Genomic DNA, 20,236 nt, shown 5'->3' on the forward strand with positions numbered 1-20,236 from the left:
ACTCTGAATTCTTTTTCTGTCATGTTGCATACTTCAATTTCACTAATTTCCTTTCTTGGCGACTCCTCATTTTCTTCCCTCTGGGGATTGTGTCATCTCCCCATTCTGACTATCACCAGAAGGTTCAAACATCGAGTTGCATGGGCCTAGGCCATGTGCAGTGGGAGCTTCGCACCACCTGAGTGTCACTGAAGAGCTCTGACACCAAGACGTGTGCCTGCTGTGGGTTTGTGGGAATCAGGCTTGCCCAAGGTCAGTGTTACCAGTGCTCAGTGTGGCCCCGAATGTGCACCTAGAATCAGGAACCCTGGCTGCACTGCACTGAAACAGAGACCCCGCTGGTGTGTGCCAAAAATCAGAGTCCCCTAGCTAGTGTCAGGATTCAGGGTTCCCCTGTGCCTGCACCAAGAATCAAGTATCAGAGTCTCTGTTGCCTCATGAGGCCTGGAACTGAGAATCAGGGTCCCTGTGTGCACATGCATCAAGAACTGGAGTCACTGGCTCTTAGTTTGTATGCACTGGGAGTCAGGAATCCCAGGAGCATGTGATAAGAAAAAAAGTCAAATCACTGGTGCTTAGTGATGCCTCCCACCCAGAGAATCGGGGTTCAGGTCAGCTTGGGGGACTGGGTTGCACAGTAGCACTGTATCAGCAGGAGTTCCACTCCTGCACTGTGGAAAAAAGCCTTCCGTGTTTATGCCCTGAATCAAAGTCAGGTGGCACTGCTGCCCTACATAAGGGTGGGGTTTGGTTGCCCGATTGTGTTGCATGGAACAGATTCCCAGTCTGTGCATGCCCAAGCTCAAGTTCCTGTAGGGGATCTGCGTGCCCTATGGGAGGGGTGAATCTAGCAGTTCCTATGATGCTGTTGCAAGCCTGAGGTGAGGGGGATGGGCTCTGTGACTCACAGAAATCTCTGGGCAGAAGTCTGGATTATTGGTGTCTGTTGGTCTACAGCTGTGTTCACAGGTCTCTGTTCCCAGTGCTTGCAGGGTCCTGCTTTGCGTCTGAGACTGGGTGGTGCTGAGCCCAGGATCCTAGTCTTAAGCAGCTCTGTTTCTCAAGATGGTGTGGTCTCTGTGCCCACACTGGTTGCCCTGGAGTGTCCGTGGTGGGAGTGGGACTCTGTTGTCTAAGACTGCTCAGTTTGGCAGCCCCTTGGAAGACCTGCAGGATGTTGCTGTCCCTAGCTCATACACACACACACCACACATGTCCACACACTCCTCTATCGCTCCCTCACTCTCTCTCACTCTCTCCCTCCCTACCTTCCTGCTGGTTGCCATCTTCCTTCTCTCTCAAAAATTATCTTTATTGTTGAAAGTATTACAGATGTGCCCTTTTCCCTTCATTAGCCTCCCTTCTCTTCATCTCCCCCTGCACCCTGCCACCCAGGCCTTCACCACGCTATTGTCTGAGTCCATCTTGTTGTGCCCTGGAGGTGGTAGCTGTTTAAGAACTATTTCTCCATTGATTACAGTTATGTGGAACCAATGAGCATAAGCTCTACTGGCCATCAAGCCAGATGGCCCTGCAGCATTCACAAAATGATGGCACCATACAAGGTTATGAACTTCTCTCTGGGTGATGCCAATTATTACAGTCCAATCATACCAGGACTAAAATATCCCCTGGCCTCCAGGTAATGAATAGACACCCCTTAGATTGTAGCCACAAAAATTTGAGCACCAGACATATCTAAAAGCTCCCTTCCAGGAGATACTGGTTCTTTGGGGCACGGCAGTGGGAGAGCACGAAGATGGCACCCACAAATCTCAACCCTCAAAAAGGGTTCCAGGAGATTCCTAAATCTGTATGTTAAATTATGTGTCTGCTCTCAGTCTGCTGGTTTAATGTAAGCTGGTGAGTATCCTTTATTTTAAGTCTGGGCGTAATTGGCTGCCTCTGAACTGGGCCTTGGGGTGGGTAAGTCCAAGTATGCAAGCCCTTTAAGAGTGGTTTCTCAGATTGCTATTGTCTTGTGGGTCTCAGGACACAATCCCCTTTGGTTTTTCAAAGTTACATATTTTCAGGGCTTGTCTCTCAATGTATATATTAAAGTTGGGATGCCTGATATGGCATTTATTTCTCAGGGCAAAGCTTCAGGTTGGGAGATCTTTCTCAGCTGTGGGACACTATACCAGGGTGGGTTTTATGGTGAGATTGTTTCCCAGCCTCTCCTACCCACTTCAATGTGGTCTTCTTCTCATTTGACAAACATGTAATTGTCACTCAGACAACCTTTAGTTTTTTGTTTTTTAAAAAATATATTATTATTAATTTTTTTTACAGAGAGGAAGGGAGAGAGATAGAGAGTTAGAAACATCGATGAGAGAGAAACATCGATCAGCTGCCTCCCTCACAGACCCCACTGGGGATGTGCCTGAAACCAAGGTACATACCCTTGATTGAAATTGAACCTGGGACCCTTCAGTCCTCAGGCCAATGCTCTATCCACTGAGCCAAACGAGTCAGGGCTAGTTTTTATTTTTTAAGATGAAACTGTTTTCATATGTAGCTGTACACTCAGTGTGTCTGTGAGAGAAAGTGAGTTCTGGATTATCCTGTATTGCCATCTTGAACCAGAAGGACATAAAGGGCAAATCTTTATTTTATTATTTTTTTATTTTTTTTCCCAATATTTTTATTAAGGTGTTATATGTGTACATATCTTACCATTGCCCCCCCACTCCCATATATGCCCTCACCCCCCAGAGTTTTGCATCCATTGGTTATGCTTATATGCATGCATACAAGTCCTTTGATTGATCTCTTATCTCCCCCACCTATCCCTAACCTTACCCCTGTAATTTGACAGTCTGTTTGATGCTTTACTGTCTCTGTATCTATTTTTTGTTCAAGTTTATAATGTTCTTTATTATCCATAAATGAGTGAGATCATGTGGTATTTTTCTTTCATTGACTGACTTATTTCACTTAACATAATGTTCTCCAATTCCATCCAGGTTGATGCAAATGATGAGAATTCCTTCTTTTTATGGCAGCATAGTATTCCATTGTGTAGATGTACCACAGTTTTCTGATCCAGTCATCTGCTGACGGGCACCTAGGCTGTTTCCAAATCTTAGCTATGGTGAATTGTGCTGCTATGAACATAGGGGTGCATATATCCTTTCTGATTGGTGTTTCTAGTTTCTTCGGATATATTCCCAGGAGTGGGATTACTGGGTCAAATGGGAGTTCCATTTTCAGTTTTTTGCGGAAACTCCATACTGTTCTCCACAGTGGCTGCACCAGTCTGCATTCCCACCAGCAGTGCACGAGGGTTCCTTTTTCTCCGCATCCTCGCCAACACTTGTCGTTTGTTGATTTGTTGATGATAGCCATTCTGACAGGTGTGAGATGGTACTGCATTGTTGTTTTGATTTGCATCTCTCGCATAATTAGTGACGTTCAGCATGTTTTCATGTGTCTCTTGGCCTTCATTCTGTCTTCTTTTGAAAAGATTCTATTTAGGTATGTTGCCCTTTTTTTTATTGGATCATTTATCTTCCTTTTATTAAGTTGCATAAGCTGCCTGTAGATGTTGGAGATTAAACCTTTATCAGTGATGGCATTTGCAAATATCTTCTCCCATGCAGTGGGCTTTCTTGCTGTTTTGTTGATGGTTTCTTTTGCTGTAAAAAAGCTTTTTATTTTGATATAGTCCCATTTGTTAATTTTCTCTTTAGCTTTCATTGCCCTAGGGGCAGTGTCAGTGAAGAATTTCTTTTGGCATATGTCTGAGATTTTGCTGTCTGTGGATTGCTCTAGTATTTTTATGGTTTCCCATCTTATGTTTAAGTCCTGTATCCATTTTGAGTTTATTTTTGTGTATGGTGTAAGTTGGTGATCAAGCTTCATTTTTTTGCATGTATCTGTCCAATTTTCCCAACACCATTTATTGAAGAGACTGTCTTTATTCCATTGTATGTTCATGCCTCCTTTGTCAAATATTAATTGAGCATAGTAGTTTGGGTCAATATCTGGATTCTCTATTCTGTTCCATTGATCTATATGTCTGTTCTTGTGCCAGTACGAGGCTGTTTTGAGAACAGTGGCTTTGTAATACAGCTTGAAATCTGGTTTTGGGATCCCTCCTACTTTATTCTTCTTTCTCAGTATTGCTGTGGCTATTCGGGGTCTTTTTTTACTCCAGATGAATTTTTGGAGAGTTCTTTCAAGGTCTGTGAAATATGCCGTTGATATTTTAGTGGGGAGTGCATTGAATCTGTAGATTGCTTTGGGTAGTATGGACATTTTAATGATGTTGATTCTACCAATCCATGAACATGGTATGTTCTTCCATCTGTTTACGTCTTCCTCTATCTCTTTTTTCAGTGTCTGTAGTTTTCCATGTATAAGTCTTTTACCTCCTTAGTTAAGTTTATTCCTAGGTATCTTAATTTTTTTGGTGCGATGGTAAATGGGATTGCCTTTTTAGTCTCTCTGTCTGTAAGTTCCCTACTGGTGTATAGAAAGGCATAGATTTCTTGGCGTTAAATTTGTATAATGCTACATTGCTGAATTCATTTATTAAGTCTATTAGTTTTTTGACTGAGTTTTTCGGATTTTTTATGTACAATATCATGTTGTCTGCAAATAAAGACAGCATTACTTGTTCTTTTCCAATTTGGATGCCTTTTATTTCTTCTTCTTGTCTAATTGCAATGGCTAATACTTCCAGTACTATGTCAAACAGGAGTGGTGAGAGTGGGCATCCCTGTCTTGTTCCTGTTCTTAGGGGAAATATTTTTAGTTTTTGTCCATTGAGTATGATGTTTGCTGTGGGTTTATCATATATAGCTTTTATTATGTTGTAGTATGAGCCTTCTATTCCCACCTTGTTGAGAGTTTTTATCAAGAAAGGGTGTTGGATTTTGTCAAATGCTTTTTCTGCATCAATTGATATGACTATGTGATTTTTATCTTTCAATTTGTTTATGTGATGTATCACGTTTATTGATTTGCAGATATTGTACCATCCTTGCATTCCTGGGATAAATCCTACCTGGTCATGGTGTATGATCTTTCTGATGTACTGCTGGAGCCGATTTGCTAGAATTTTGTTGAGGATTTTGGCATCTATGTTCATGAGGGATATTGGTCTGTAATTCTCTTTCATTGTGTTGTCTTTATCTGGTTTTGGTATTAGGGTGATGCTGACTTCATAGAAGGACCTTGGAAGTGTTCCTTCCACTTGAATGTTTTGGAATACTCTGAGGAGGATAGGTTTTAGTTCTTCCTTGAATGTTTGGTAAAACTCTCCTGTGAAGCCATCAGGCCCCGGGCTTTTGTTTGCCGGAAGCTTTTTGATGACTGCTTCAATTTCGTCCATAGTTATTGGCCTATTGAGCTGTTTAGATTCTTCTTGATTGATTTTTGGAAGGTTATACTTTTCTAGGAATATGTCCATTTCCTCCAGGTTGTCCAGTTTGTTGGAATAGAGTTGTTCGTAGTATTTTCTAACAATCCTTTGTATCTCAGCGGGGTCTGTTGTTATTTCACCTCTTTCATTTCTGATTTTGTTTATTTGGGTCCTCTCTCTTTGCTTCTTGGTGAGCATGGCTAGAGGTCCATCAATCTTGTTTATCCTTTCAAAGAACCAGCTCTTGGGTTGTTGATCTTATGTATTGTTTCTTTGCTCTCTATGTCATTTATCTCCGCTCTGATCTTTGTTATTTCCTTCCTTCTGGTTACACTGGGCTTTTCTTGCTGCTCTTTTTCTAGCTCTTTGAGTTGTAGGGTTAAGTAATTTATTACCATTGTTTCTTGTTTTTGCAATAGGCTTGTAGAGCTATGAACTTCCCTCTCAAGACTGCTTTTGCTGTGTCCCATAGGTTTTGGATTGTTGTGTTTTCATTGTCATTTGTTGCCATGATGTTTTTTTATTTCTTCCTTGATCTCTCTGGTGACCCAGTCCTTGTTTAATAGCATGCTGTTTAGTCTCCATGTGTTTGATTTCTTTGGATTGTATTTATTGTAGTTGATTTCCAGTTTTATGCCACTGTGACCTGAGAAGATGCTTGCTATAATTTCTATCTTCTTGAATTTGAAGAGACTTTGCCTGTGACCCAGCATATGGTCTATCTTTGAAAATGACCCATGTGCACTTGAGAGGAATGTATATTCTGTGGCTTTGGGGTGAAATGTTCTGAAGATGTCAATTAATTCCATCTGGTCTAGTGAGTCATTTAGGATTGCTGTTTCTTTGCTGATTTTTTGTTTAGAGGATTTGTCCAGTGGTGATAGTGGAGTATTAAAGTATCCTACTATGATTGTATTGCTATTAATCTCTCCCTTGATATCCTCCAGGAGTTTTTTTATGTATTTGGGTGCTCCTATATTGGGAGCGTATATGTTTACCAGAATTATTTCTTTTTGTTGGATTTCTCCCTTTAGTATTATGAAGTGGCCTTCCTTATCTCTTGTTATGGCATTTACTTTGAGGTCTATTTTGTTAGATATAAGTATTGCTACCCCAGCTTTTTTTCATTTCCATTTGCCTTAAAGATATTTTTCCATCCCTTCACTTTCAATCTGTGTGAGTCTCTTGTTCTGAGGTGGGTCTCTTATAGACAGCATATATATGGGTCGTGTTTTTTTATCCATTCAGCTACTCGATGTCTTTTGATTAGAGCATTTAGTCCGTTTACATTTAAAGTTATTACTGAAAGGTATTTATTTGTAGTCATATCTATTTTTGTGTCTGTATTCCTTCTTACCTGTTTATTTCTTTTTACAGTATTCCCTTTAGTAATTCTTGCATTGCTGGTTTGGTGGTGATAAACTCCCTGAGCCTTTTTTTGTCTGCAAAGCTCCTGATTTCCCCTTCAATTTTGATTGATAGTCTTGCTGGATATAGTATTCTTGGATTCAGTCCTTTGCTTTGCAACACTTTGTATACCTCCTTCCATTCACTTCTAGCTAGTTGTGTTTCTGTTGAGTAATCATTTGACAATATGATGGGTATTCCTTTCTAGGTAACTCTCTGTCTCTCTCTTGCCGCCTTTAGGATTCTCTCTTTATCATTTATATTTGCCATTGAAATTATGACATGTCTTGGTGTGGGTCTTTTGGGGTTGATCCTGCTTGGGACTCTCTGTACTTGTGTAACTTTTATCTTTCCCATATCCGGGAAGTTTTCTGTCATTATTTCTTCAAATAGATTTTCTAATCCCTGCTGCTCTTCTTGTCCTTCTGGCAGCCCTATTATATGCATGTTACTTCGTTTCATGTTGTCCCGAAGCTCCCTTAGGCTTTCCTCCTGCTTTTTAATTTTTTTCTCCAATTGCTGTTCAGATTGAGCTTGTTTCTGTACCTGATCTTCTAACTCACTAATTCGTTCCTCTGCTTCTTGTAGTCTACTGTTGAAACTTTCCATGGTGTTTTTGATTGTAGCTATATCACTTTTCATTTCTTCCTGATTCTTGCATAAGTTGTTGATTTTCTCATCCATCCGATGTAAAAATTCCATGACCATTACTCTGAACTCCTTTTCGGTCATGTTGCAAGCTTCAGTTTCACTAATTTCCTTTCTTGGCGACTCCACATTTTCTTTCCTCTGTGAGTTATTTCGTTTCCCCATTCTGGCTATTACCAGAAAGCTCAAGCTTTCATTTGCGTGGACCTGGGCCGTGTGCTGTGGGGACTTCGCTCCCCCTGAGTTTCACTGAAGTGCTCTGACAGTAGGACGTGTGGCTGCCTTTGGTTGGCGGGAACCAGACTTGCCCAGGGTCAGTGTCCCCAGTGTTCCCTGTGGTCTTGTGTGCACACTTAGAATCAGGGGCCCTGTCTGCACCACACTGTTGGTATGTGCCGAAAATGAGATCCTTAGCATGTGCCTGGAGTCAGAGTTTCCCTGTGTCTGCACCAAGACTCGAGTGTCAAAGTCTCTGTTGCCTTGTGCGGTTTCTCGTTGAGAATCAGGGTCCCTGTGTGAGCATGCACCAACAATTGGGGTCGCTGGCTCTTAGTGTGAATGCGCTGTGAGTCAGGGATCCCAGGCAGCTGTGTCCGGTGTGCCAAATTCCCTGAAGTGGAGCTGTGTCCTGTGTGTGCTCTCTCTACTGAGCCAAATCGGCTAGAGCGCACATTCTTTTTTTTTTAAATTTCTTTATTGATTAAGGTATCACATATTTGTCCTCGTCCCCCCATTCCCATCCCACACCCCTCCCCACACATGCCCCCACCCCCCTGTTTTCCTTAACCGCTGGTTACGCTCATATGCCTGCACGCAAGTCCTTTGGTTGATCTCCCCCTTTACCCCCACCCTTCCCTCCCCTCCCCCTGAGGCCCGACAGTCTGATCCATGCCTCTTTGTTTCTGGGTCTGTTCTTGTTCATCAGTCTATGTTGTTCATTATTTCCCCTAGATGAGTGAGATCATGTGCTATTAGAAATACACTTATAAGAACCGAAAATGAGACAAGCAATAATGGTTATGGTGACAGGCAAATGAATCAGTGTGTAGTGAGTTTCTTTCTGGGCCAACAGTTCTTTTGAGACCCAATTTCAATGTCCAACAGTTCCTTATGTGTACATGACAGCACTGACATTTCAGTTCTGGATGGTGGACAAATGGTGGTAATGCAGGTCCGACTCTGTCCGGTTTGGTCCTGGGCAATCTGCAATGATGCACAGCTGCTAACTGCTAGTATGGGAAGGCCACATCAGCGTCTTCCGTCTCTGGACTGCTTCTCTTCTGTCTTCATGGCTGGAGTAGTCCTGTTGATTCCTCTCTTGCTGGAATCCACATGGTCTCAGAGTTGTTTTCTGAAAATATCCAAACCTATTCTCGACCAAAGGTTAATAAAGGAATATTTTCTATAAATTTGACTGGGGATCCTTTTTCAATTTTTGCCCAAATGATTTTTCTCTGGCTTGTTTTGTCACCTTGTGTGTTTTTCATGGGTGTCTTGCTTTTAGCCTTACAATTAATTTTCTAAAGTATTAATTTTCTAGATGTAATTTACTTACAGGATATTTTTCCTTACATGATATTCCTCTACTATCCCCTCCTTTTTTGATTTAAATGTTAGGAGGCTTTTGAAAATTTTATAATGTATTCTTGATGGCTTTTAAATTTTAATTTTTTGCACTATAATATTACTGTTTTAGGTTCATTATATGGTGCACACTTTTATCATGAGATGAAGTACCAATAAAAATTTTAGTTGACTCTTTAGGAACACCTTTTGTTCTGGTACAATTAAATCCTGAAGGTGAGCTGGCTCCGTGCACTCTCCCAGAGTCCCGGAAGGGGGCGGAGTCTGTCCTGTGCGCCAAATTCCCGAAATGGAAGGCCCTCTGTGCACACTCTAAGATTCCCCGAAGGGGGAGCTGTGACCCACAAGCCAAATTCCCCCAAATTCCCTGAAGGGGAGCCCTCTGTGCGCACTGACAGATTTCCCCAACTGGGAGCTGCTTCTGTCCCGTGTGCACCAAATTCCCTAAGGAGGAGCGCGTCCCTGAGCAAAGCTCGGCAGCTTGGGCGAGGGTCGGGTCTATCAGTTACTATGTCGCTTTCCGCGCGCCTGTGGGGAGGGGGATAGGCTCCTTGACTCACGGAAATCTGCGGGGAAGTCTGGATTCTTGTTGTTTGTTGGTCTGAAGCTGTGATAGCAGTTCTCTGTCCCCAGTGGCTGCAGGGTCCTGGTTTGTGTCAGAAGCCAGGATCTGAGTCTCAGGCAGCTCTGTTTCTCAAGATGGCATGGTCTCCGCGTCCACACCAGCCGCCGAGAAGTGTCCGCTTTGTGCGCGGGGCTCCGCTGTCTAGGACTGCCCGGTTAGGGAGCCCCTTGGAAGACCTGCAGAATCTAACTGACCCTAGCTCATACACACACACACACACCACACGTCTACACTCTCCTCTATGGGTTCCTCACTCACACTCTCTCTCTCCCTACCTTCATGCCGGTCGCCATCTTTTTCTCCAGAGCCGTAGTTCTTAAAGTGTGATCTTTGGCTCACCAGCATCAGCATCATCCCGCGCCCCCCTCTCTTTTATTCAAGGGCACATCTTTAGAGACAGACAGTAAATTTTTGTTGACAGGGTCTGAGAGGAGGAGGGACCAGGGAGTGACTGATAAAGAGCATGGGGTTTATTTTGGGGGTAATGAAAATGGTCTAAAATTAGTTTGCTATACTAAATATAAATATGCCAAATATGGTGAATTTTATGGTGTGTGAATCATATATCAATAAACCTCTTAAAATAGCCTAATTAAATTAAAACTAGGCCATAACATAAATATTATCTGATCTTGGCAGTTTAGAATAGTGGGAAACTATGGATTAAGGGGAAAATATGCCAGGTATGAATTCTGGCTTTGCCACCTACTAACTGTATAAATTCAGACAAGTCATTTACCTTCTAAGTCTCAGTTTGTATATCTTCAAAGTAGGAGTAAGGAAACCTACCTCAGAGAATTTTTTTCCCCCACAGAGGTTGTTTCTTAAAATCTAGTTCTTTTACCAGCTCTAATTTCTGTCATTTTCTCATGAGATTATTATAACAGCAGCCATTTATAACAGTGGCCATTATAACAACTGTGCCAGAAACGTTGTGGGCTGTCTTACCTTTAAAATCTCATTGAATCCTCTCAGCAGTCTTATGAGTTCTGTCTTTCTTTACCCATTTTACACATAAAGAAATTGAAGCCAAATGACTTATTTAAGGTGACAGAGATTGGCATGAAAACCAGATCTTCAACCTATATATCTTTTCACTTAAACAAAACGCATCATTAAACAGAATTAGAAAGCTATGAAATAAAGTCAGGTAATACTTTTAAAAGAGAACATGACTGCCCTCTTGGACAAACAATCATCAAATTTCAAATCTCAGGCTGGCAGCAGGAAAATAAGCTACCAGTATTATTCATTAGTTTGCCAATTTTTCCTTTGAAATATTCCTTGTAGCCACAAAAATGAAGGCACAAAGGATCTAGGAGTAGAGAATAACTTTGAACTCTCTTGTTTTTATCTTAAAAATTCATTTAGAGATGTCATTAAATCCCACAATATGATTAATACCAATATTTGAAATTAGTAAGCATCAGGAAAAAATATGATGCTCTATAAAGATGTTTGATGGTTTCCTAAATCCCTTCTTGTTTGAAAAGTACAGAGGTATGTGTGAAAAAGATATGCTTTTACATATCTAGTCTTTTTTCCCCTCTCTCTCCACTTGTATTTACCTTTCCTTTAGAGCCAAAAATGATTACCTTTTTATTTTAAGTATATTATCTATTTCCCTTTTCATGGCAAGACAGAAGGTGAAGGCAACCTAGACTTACAATGTGGCTACATGTGACAGACAGAGAGAAGGACTTAATGCATATTATTTTATGTACTTATCAGTAAAGCCCTCAAAGGAATAATGTCTCTCCAGTCTCCAGATAAAGCAAATAGAGCTCCAAGAGCTCTAATTACTAAGACTAAGGCTCAGTGTTGGAGGCAGGATTCCAACCCAGGTTTGGCTGGCTCCAAAGCCCTGTTGTATTGACATTCCTTACCCAAACAGGGAAACCTCTGCATTTCACCCTGCTTTAATAACCTTTGGGGACCTTGCTTAAGTTAGTCAGACCCTTTAAAGTATCCCCAAGTAAGGGATAGTGAGAGGGAGAGAGAGAGGGAAGGAGGGAGAGGGATTGGAGAGAGAGAGAGAGAGAGAGAGAGAGAGAGAGAGAGAGAGAGAGATTGAGCGATTAAGATTATAGCTTAGTGCTGAGGGTTTCTCAGCTAATTTTCCCATGGTTGAACTGGCATAATACACTTTTATTTAACTAACTGTGAAACTTCTGGAGATTAGGAAGTGGTGTTCTGGTTATGAAAATTTTCATTCTATGCTGCAGTGTTTTTGCTTCAGACTCATAAAACTGGATGCCCTGCATCTGGATAACAAGTGAGAGCATAACCCAGGAGAGGCAGGAAGAAAAAAAAAGTCTCAAGTAAATTCTGTACTTGCTCTCCAAGCAAACCTCTGTGTACTTGCAGTTAGGATGCTAGTTAGGAGAATATTAGAAACTTCCAAGGTTCTCTTTTTTAATTTTCCTTTTATTATGTGCTATGATAGCCATACAAAAGAATATATGTAACATGTTATATAGCACAATAATAAAATGAACACTCATGAGCCCTAATTAAAGAACATCAATATCATTTCTCTTTCTTTTTTAAATTTTTGTTCACTGCTCTAACCCCAGGACATAGTCTGATACTTGTTATGTAGTAGCTTCATAAATATGTTTAAATCAACTTGATTTCTTTTTTTATATATCATTACCTCCAACCTGCCTTCAGAGGAATCAACTATCCTATATTAAAGTTTATTATTCCCTTGCATTTTTATGATTTTTCACACATATATTGTTTACTTTTGCTTTTTTTGAACTTATATAATAGAATCATATAGTATGTATGCTTTTATGAATTATTTTTTATGCAACATTAGTTTGTGAGGTTCACCTATGTGTAACTATATTCTCCTCCTTGTCGTTGCTGAGCTATAATAGTATTTTATTGAATGAGTGTGCTATAATGTACTTAACCTCTCTCCTGTCAGTGGATGTTTCTGCTTTTATAAACAAGGCTGCTCTAATCATTTCCAAACATACTTCCTGGTACAAATGTGCATGAGTTTCTCTAACAAGGGTGGGGAACATCTGGCCTGCGGGCCATATAATGCCCATGAAATCATATGGTCTGGCTCTGCCAAGGCATTAGGGGTGAGTTAATTAAATGTTTGACCAAATATATCAGGCTGATTTTTAAGTTGATAATTTTGTATGGCCTGTGAATGATGTTATAAATATCCAAATGGCCTTTGACAGAAAAAAAGGGTTCCTATTCCTGCTTTAGGATATAAACCTGGGAGAGGTACTGTACTTGGGATTTTTATTTCCAATGCCCAAAGGTCAGCCCATGAGTCAGAACTGCAATGTGCTGTCTGTCCACACTAGGCCAGGGTCAGTGGGAGTGCTGTCTAAAATATTTTGACAGAGAGAGGAAGGGGGAGTTAGGCATAAATTGATCTTGTGAGGTCAGGAAGTATCACAGATCTCTGGTCAAAGTAGGTTGTAGTTAGGAAAACATGAGCTTTAAAATTGTCTTCATTATTTCAACTCCTCTTTCTCCCCCTTTATCGTTATTTTTGTTCAGGATGCATTTCATTAAACGAATATCTAAACATGTTGATGACTTTCTTAAGTCTTTAACCATTGATTACAAATTAGATTATTTTCAACAATTTGAACTGTATTTTTTAAAAATATATTTCATTGATTTCAGAGAGGAAGGGAGAGGGAGAGAGAGATAGAAACATCAATGGTGAGAGAGAATCACTGATCCACTGCCTCCTACATTCCCCACACTGGGGATTGAGCCCACCACCCAGTCATGTGCCCTGACCAGGAATCAAACCATGTCCTCCTGGTTTATAGGTCAATACTCAACCACTGAGCAATGCCAGCCAGGATTGAACTATATTTTAAATTTTAGTATGGATGAAAATTTATATTTTCATCCTAAAGACTCTTTCCAAAAATACCTTTTATTTACTTTATGTAGGTTTCCATTTTGTTTATCTAATATTTATTTTGCTTTCTTAAAATATATTTTTTGCAATGTTATACTAATAATTGATAATGATGTCACTATCATCATCATTCCATTTATCCCTATATACTTTTATACCTTTCAAAAAACATTCCTGTCTTTGAGGTGATTTCTCATCTGTAGCAATCTGTACTCTGCTTTATTATATCATCTACTATGTCATTTTTGTTCCTTTCTTCCTATCTTTATTTTCTATAAGACAGTAAGTTGTTTAGAGGCAAAGATAATATATTAATCAATGCTATATCTCTAGCACCTAGCCCTGTACCTAGTCCATAGGGCTAAGCTCTATGAGTTGAATTGATTCAATCTGTCTAATTTCAACCTCCAATCTCATAACATGGTTAGTTATTGGTTACAAATCCACAAGTTCACTTAATTTTTCTGAGCATAAGTTTCCTGTCCTACAATATAGGGAAGATACAGAGTTGGTGGGATGATTAAATGGGATTATTATATTAAATGGCCTAACACATAGAGCACTTAAATGCATGGCCTTCTGATTTTATTTGAATTGTATGTATTAGCTACAGAAGTCAAAAAAGTGGTAAGAATGTAAAGACACTTCCAAAAAGAAGAAGGAGGGAAAGAAGAGGAGGAGGAGGAGGAGGAGGAGGAGGAGCAGAGGAGAAAAAAACTTCTGCTTTTCCCCCTTGTTTTATGAATGAGGATGGAGGACACAATTTTTACTCAAAAAGATGACATTTTTAGCCAAAGGAAAACATTCTTAGCATTAGGCTCATTTTATATGGAAAGTGAAATTTTCCCTGTGGATTTTGTCACCTTGTTTGTCTTGGTTTGGTGGACAGATTCCTGCGGGCTTTCCAGCTAAGATAAGAAAAGGAAGGCTTATGCGTAGAAAAGACAGGCCACCATAGTCAGCTCCTGGATTTACATATCCTCAGAACTTTTGGAGTGCTTTTTGTTGTACTTGGGACTTGAATAAAGGCTAATATTTATGTCTTAGAGATAAAATGCTTGTCAAGTATAGCCTGAGTGAAAGCTTTCTTTGCTCTTGCCCTGCCAGGGCTGCACATTGGTAGGTTGAAGGGAGGAAATCCTTTAATGCTTTAAAAAAAATTATGATGATTGCCGAAACCGGTTTGGCTCAGTGGATAGAGCATTGGCCTGCGGACTGAAAAGTCCCAGGTTCGATTCTGGTCAAGGGCATGTACCTTGGTTTTGGGCACATCCCAGTGGGGGTTGTGCAGGAGGCAGCTGATCTATGTTTCTCTATCATCCATGTTTCTAACTCTCTATCCTTCTCTCTGTAAAAAATCAATAAAATATATTTTAAAAAAATTATGATGACTGTGCTGAGCATGATTAGCAAAGAACCATGGTTTGAAAGTGAAGGTGAGTAGCAAGAAAACAACAGGATAATGGAAACTGTGCTGGATTTGAAGTCAGCTAGTCCAAGCTTTGGTGTCAAATATTCTGGGCTTCTCCTCTCTGAGTCTGAATTTCTTCATCTGATATAAGGAGAAAAAACTCTCACAGAGTTGTTTTGTGTTGTTGAAATCACCCCCACATGGCAAACAGGCTGCCATTAGGACTTACCTTCCTTCCTTAGTAAGGAAGAAGTGCTCCTGAAAAATAATAGCTGTATTCCTGTAGATGAGAATATGGGAAATTGTCTGCCTGAGTCAGATTAACCAAGAGGTCACTTAAATTTTTTTCAATGTGTAGGAGAGAAAAAATGACCTTTGGGTAGTAGGACCCATGTTAAGTTTGTTTAAACTTGAATTAATTATTATGGGAGACTAAGAATTACCCATTCCATTAAGTTTTAGGACTGGATTTCTGGCCCACTTCTTTACATCCACCTAGGACTCAGAGATGGGTATTCTTGGAAGTTACACTAGGTGACCACTGAAGCTCCATCCTAGTCAAAGGAACCCATGAGTATTGTAATGGCCAAGTGTTGAGATGGTAACCTAAGAGATTTCAAGAATCACTGTCCATCATTTCTCAACGATAGCTTCATGAATAGGGATTCTGCTGCTTTACTTGGTAGAATGGGTTTGGGGGCATATCCATGTGATATAGAGAGACTCCTAAGGGAACTGAGGGAGTGGGGAAAAGGTCCAAAGAAGACTGCTATGATAAAACTACTTATGATACCTCACTGTGTATTCATTTCAAGGGCATTTTATCCTTTTGTTTAATTTATATTATCATTCACAACAGTAGCTCAGTAGTATGGGTGATATTATTCTTATTTGCAGATGAGAATGGAGCTGAGAGACTAGGACAAGGACATCAGACTGCTTTGATGTTTAATCTGGTTTAGCCATAGGTCTACCCTTGGATAAGGTAAGGTCATAGGATTGGCTTCATACCATTTATTTGCTCTGAAATTATTGCCTGACCATCATCGTAAGTTAGATACCTTAACCTCAGATTTCTGCCTTCATCCTTCCCTCATGTAGACATAGCCCATAAGATTGCTGATCCAAGAGAACTTGTCTAATTCCTTAACAGGATCCATAAAGGCTCTGTCCATGTGACAGGAAACTCTGCAAACATTATCTCTAGAAGTATTCCCAGAAAAAGTAAGCTCCACACTGACTGTATTAAGCAATGAATGATAATAATGTACACATGTAGTTCACTCTTCAAGATCTCAGACTTCTACCCTCATATTTCTGCCAACTACTGACGTGTATTTCATTATTTCTCTTGTGTCTTTCCAGTTTGGAGACTGCCAGGGAACATGTTCTGCCCATCGATTATTACTTTCCACCCCAGAAGACCTGCTTGATCTGTGGGGATGAAGCTTCTGGTTGTCATTATGGAGCTCTCACTTGTGGAAGCTGTAAAGTCTTCTTTAAAAGAGCTGCTGAAGGTAAAAGGTCTTGCACGCCCACTTCTATTTTTCTTTCTCCTTTATCTTCTAGAGAGACGCACTAATTTTCCAGGGCCCAGGATTTTATCATCTCAGGGACAACATCACTGGCAGGGTCCTCAAAGTATTTAAGAAGCAAGTTTTCTAATTTGGCCTGCTGGCTTCAACAGTGTTGGTAGTACAGGCAATGTAGGCAATGAAGGTGGTCCCAGGTGGTGCTTGGAGCTTAGCGGGTCCTAGAAATGAAAGAAAAAATAATGATTTGAAAATATTTCATTTCCTCCCTGTTTGTGTTCCACTCTGCTGCCTAGTGAGGGAAAATTTTTCCTTATTAGAGAATTTAGAAGTAGAGATACTCTGAGTCCCTAGCCTGTACTTTGTTATGAATACAAGATTGTTCCTTAGTAAAGTCTCCCTGGCCTCAGCCCCAGAAAGAAAGTGTTCTCACTGTTAAGCAGACCATCAGTCTATGCACCTGCTCCCTCCTGCTGCTGCCTTCTTGATGTTCCTTTGCATTAATAGTTCCCAGGTAGAGAAGGAACCAAAGTGGTGAAATACTTTTATTCGCCTCTCCAGAGACCTGCTCTCAGGGTTGTACATTGGTGCAGAGTCCCAAGCTAAGTCGCATATTATATTTGGCTATATGGACTGAAGACCTGGCTCATTAATCTTATTTAGCTTAGAACAATTCATGTCTGCTCAGCCCCCAGAGGTGCTCAGCCTACATCCTATTGAGGGAACTCCCATTTCCAGACCCTTTATATATGCTAGTGCCTCCTTCTTTATCAGTCAACTTGGGCCTAAGCCATTTATTCACTTTACTCCCCCATCCTTCTAATGGCTTCCTTCTCAAAGAAACAGTGATGAACAGCCTGTAAATAGAGACACTCTACTCAGGGAACAGACTCAGTTGCTAAACACCAGTATCTACTCCTTCCCCCACTTTCTGTCAAGGAAGTACTTTCTTCTGAGACTCCCCCCCCCGTCACTGGGCCTAAAAATGTTGAGTTCCATGTCAGAACCCAAACAGACAGACAGTCTTTCCTTATGTAAAGGCTACAAACCCTGTAGATAGTTTTGAAAGTGGAGCTATGTAAAGCCACACCTTTCACCAGGAATGTGATGACACCCACCAGAGGCACCAGAGAGTTCTTGGCATCTAGAAAGAGGTAACAAATGTGTGTCTTTTAACTAGCCTCACCACTGATAGCCAGTTGGAATGATGATTGTATTTCTATCATTTTGGCCAGGTGACAGGGATACCTATTAAATGGACCACTGTTACTATTTTTTGCAGTCCCTAAAGCAACAAGGAGATAGGTAGCATTTTTTTTTTAATTGAGGTATTATATGTGTACATATCTTACCATTACCCCCCCACCCCACACCCATACATGCCCTCACCCCCCAGAGTTTTGCGTCCATTGTTTATGCTTATATGCATGCATACAAGTCCTTCATTTGATTTCTTATCTCCCCCACCTCTCCCTAACTTTCCCCCTGTAATTTGAAAGTCTGTTTGTAGCTTTACTGTCTCTGTATCTATCTTTTTGTTCATCAGTTTATAATGTTCTTTATTATCCATAAGTGAGTGAGATCATGTGGTATTTTTCTTTCATTGACTGGCTTATTTCACTTAGTATAATATTCTCCAATTCCATCCAGGTTGCTGCAAATGATGAGAATTCCTTCTTTTTTATGGCAGCATAGTATTCCATTGTGTAGATGTACCACAGTTTTCTGATCCAGTCATCTGCTGACGGGCACCTAGGCTGTTTCCAAATCTTAGCTATGGTGAATTGTGCTGCTGTGAACATAGGGGTGCATATATCCTTTCTGATTGGTGTTTCTAGTTTCTTCGGATATATTCCCAGGAGTGGGATTACTGGGTCAAATGGGAGTTCCATTTTCAGTTTTTTGAGGAAACTCCATACTGTTCTCCACAGTGGCTGCACCAGTCTGCATTCCCACCAGCAGTGCACGAGGGTTCCTTTTTCTCCGCATCCTCGCCAACACTTGTCGTTTGTTGATTTGTTGATGATAGCCATTCTGACAGGTGTGAGATGGTACCTCATTGTTGTTTTGATTTGCATCTCTCGGATAATAAGTGACTTTGAGCATGTTTTCATGTGTCTCTTGGCCTTCCTTCTTTCTTCTTTTGAAAATATTCTGTTTAGGTCCGTTGCCCATTTTTTAATTGGATCATTTATCTTCCTTTTATTAAGTTGCATAAGCTGCCTGTAGATGTTGGAGATTAAACCTTTATCAGTGATGGCATTTGCAAATATCTTCTCCCATGCAGTGGGCTTTCTTGCTGTTTTGTTGATGGTTTCTTTTGCTGTAAAAAAGCTTTTTATTTTGATGTAGTCCCATTTGTTAATTTTCTCTTTAGCTTCCATTGCCCTAGATAGGTAGCATTTAGTATTACTGAAAATATGCTGCATATTTCACCCATACTCCTGAGTGGCCCAGTGCTACTGCTTATGCTGGGCTAGTATAATGTCTAGGGCCCCAGTGTCTAGGCCTATATAGTTTGGAAAGAGACACAGAAAGCAGTGCCTTCTTTTTTTAAGAGTACTTACAGAAGGAAGGCCTTGGATTGGTGTAAAAAGGAAGTGAGAAGCAGCTTCAAAGCCTTGAGATGACTCTCCCTACCCCAGTGAGTGCCTGCCCCTTCTCCATACCTTGTCATCCATTACATCCTGCCTATAGAGCAAAGAATGAAGCTGAGTACCTGTCTATAGCTTGTGTGTCAGTAAGCCAGCCACCACAGTAATAGCAGTCATATCAGACAGCAAAAAAGTTCAAGTAAGCAAGCAAACAAGCAAATTCAATAGATAGATTAGATTGTAATTGATGTTGCCTCTGGGTTTTACAAATCTGGGTCATGATATTGCTGTTGTGGAAAACAGGGGAAGTAAACATACTGTGAAAGGGAAGATTTTGCTGTCATAACATATTCCACATGGGAGCTTTCTGCAGAAGTTAGGACCGAAGGAGGGAGACAGGCAAAAGAGCAGCTGGCAAGGCTGCCTGGGACAAACTCTGCTATGACATATATTTGATGTATTTGAGAATAAGGAAGAGAATGGGGAAGGGCAATCATTCAACTTACAGAACACTTGGAAATCCAGCAAGGTGACAAATGTTCCAGACCCTAGAATCACTTAAGTTAGGGAAACCTGGTTATATTTCCTTTGAGAAAATGAGCCATTATGAGTTCACGGGGCCAAAATGCTCTTAACAGTTTGAAATATAAAAAATAATCAATGGATTCCTTGTGAAACTATGAAGCCTCCTGTTTAGATGTGGACCCCAGGTTCCAGCTCTGAGCCCTTTGAGGGACAGGATAAGGTGGTTTTAAAAATATACACAAAACAAAGAAAAAATTATTGGTGTTTTCAATCTCCTCCCATCTGTAAAGTTTGGTGGCTGGAGTTTACTGTCATCATTATCTCTATTTGAAGGCAGGGGGCTGTCTTCTTACCCTCAGAGAACATTTATTGGTTTGTTTTTTCTTCTTTATTACAATGCATCTTTATTGTCCAGATGTCCTTTCTCAGGTGATTCTGAATCTGCCTTGTTCCAACTTTGAATTCTACCTGTACTGGAGAGAGTAGAAGCACAAATCTTTCTCTTCCTCACTTTTTTGTCATTGTCAGTTAGCTCAGACTGGGTATTCATGGTGTTGATTACCACTTTTTTCATGGTTTCAGAAATCTCTGGACTGGGCACAGGTACAAGACTTAAAAGTCTGGCACGTCAGACA

General features: G+C 40.6%; 1 protein-coding gene across 2 annotated transcripts in view; it reads left to right on the forward strand.

The window, feature by feature from the left end:
• AR (androgen receptor) overlaps positions 1–20,236 on the forward strand; it is a gene marked incomplete at both ends in the record, with an annotated part of 321,271 nt that overhangs the window by 206,870 nt on the left and 94,165 nt on the right. The window contains one exon of one of the 2 annotated variants that reach the window (XM_079765068.1): positions 16,316–16,467. The exons of the other annotated variant lie outside the window; for it this stretch is intronic. Within the exon in view, the coding sequence (XP_079621194.1) occupies positions 16,316–16,467 (152 nt within the window). The remainder of the gene's footprint in view (positions 1–16,315; positions 16,468–20,236) is intronic. 2 annotated transcript variants of the gene reach the window in all.

The sequence above is a fragment of the Cnephaeus nilssonii genome (genome assembly GCF_951640355.1).
Source record: "Cnephaeus nilssonii genome assembly, chromosome: X".
Taxonomy (NCBI): domain Eukaryota; kingdom Metazoa; phylum Chordata; class Mammalia; order Chiroptera; family Vespertilionidae; genus Cnephaeus; species Cnephaeus nilssonii.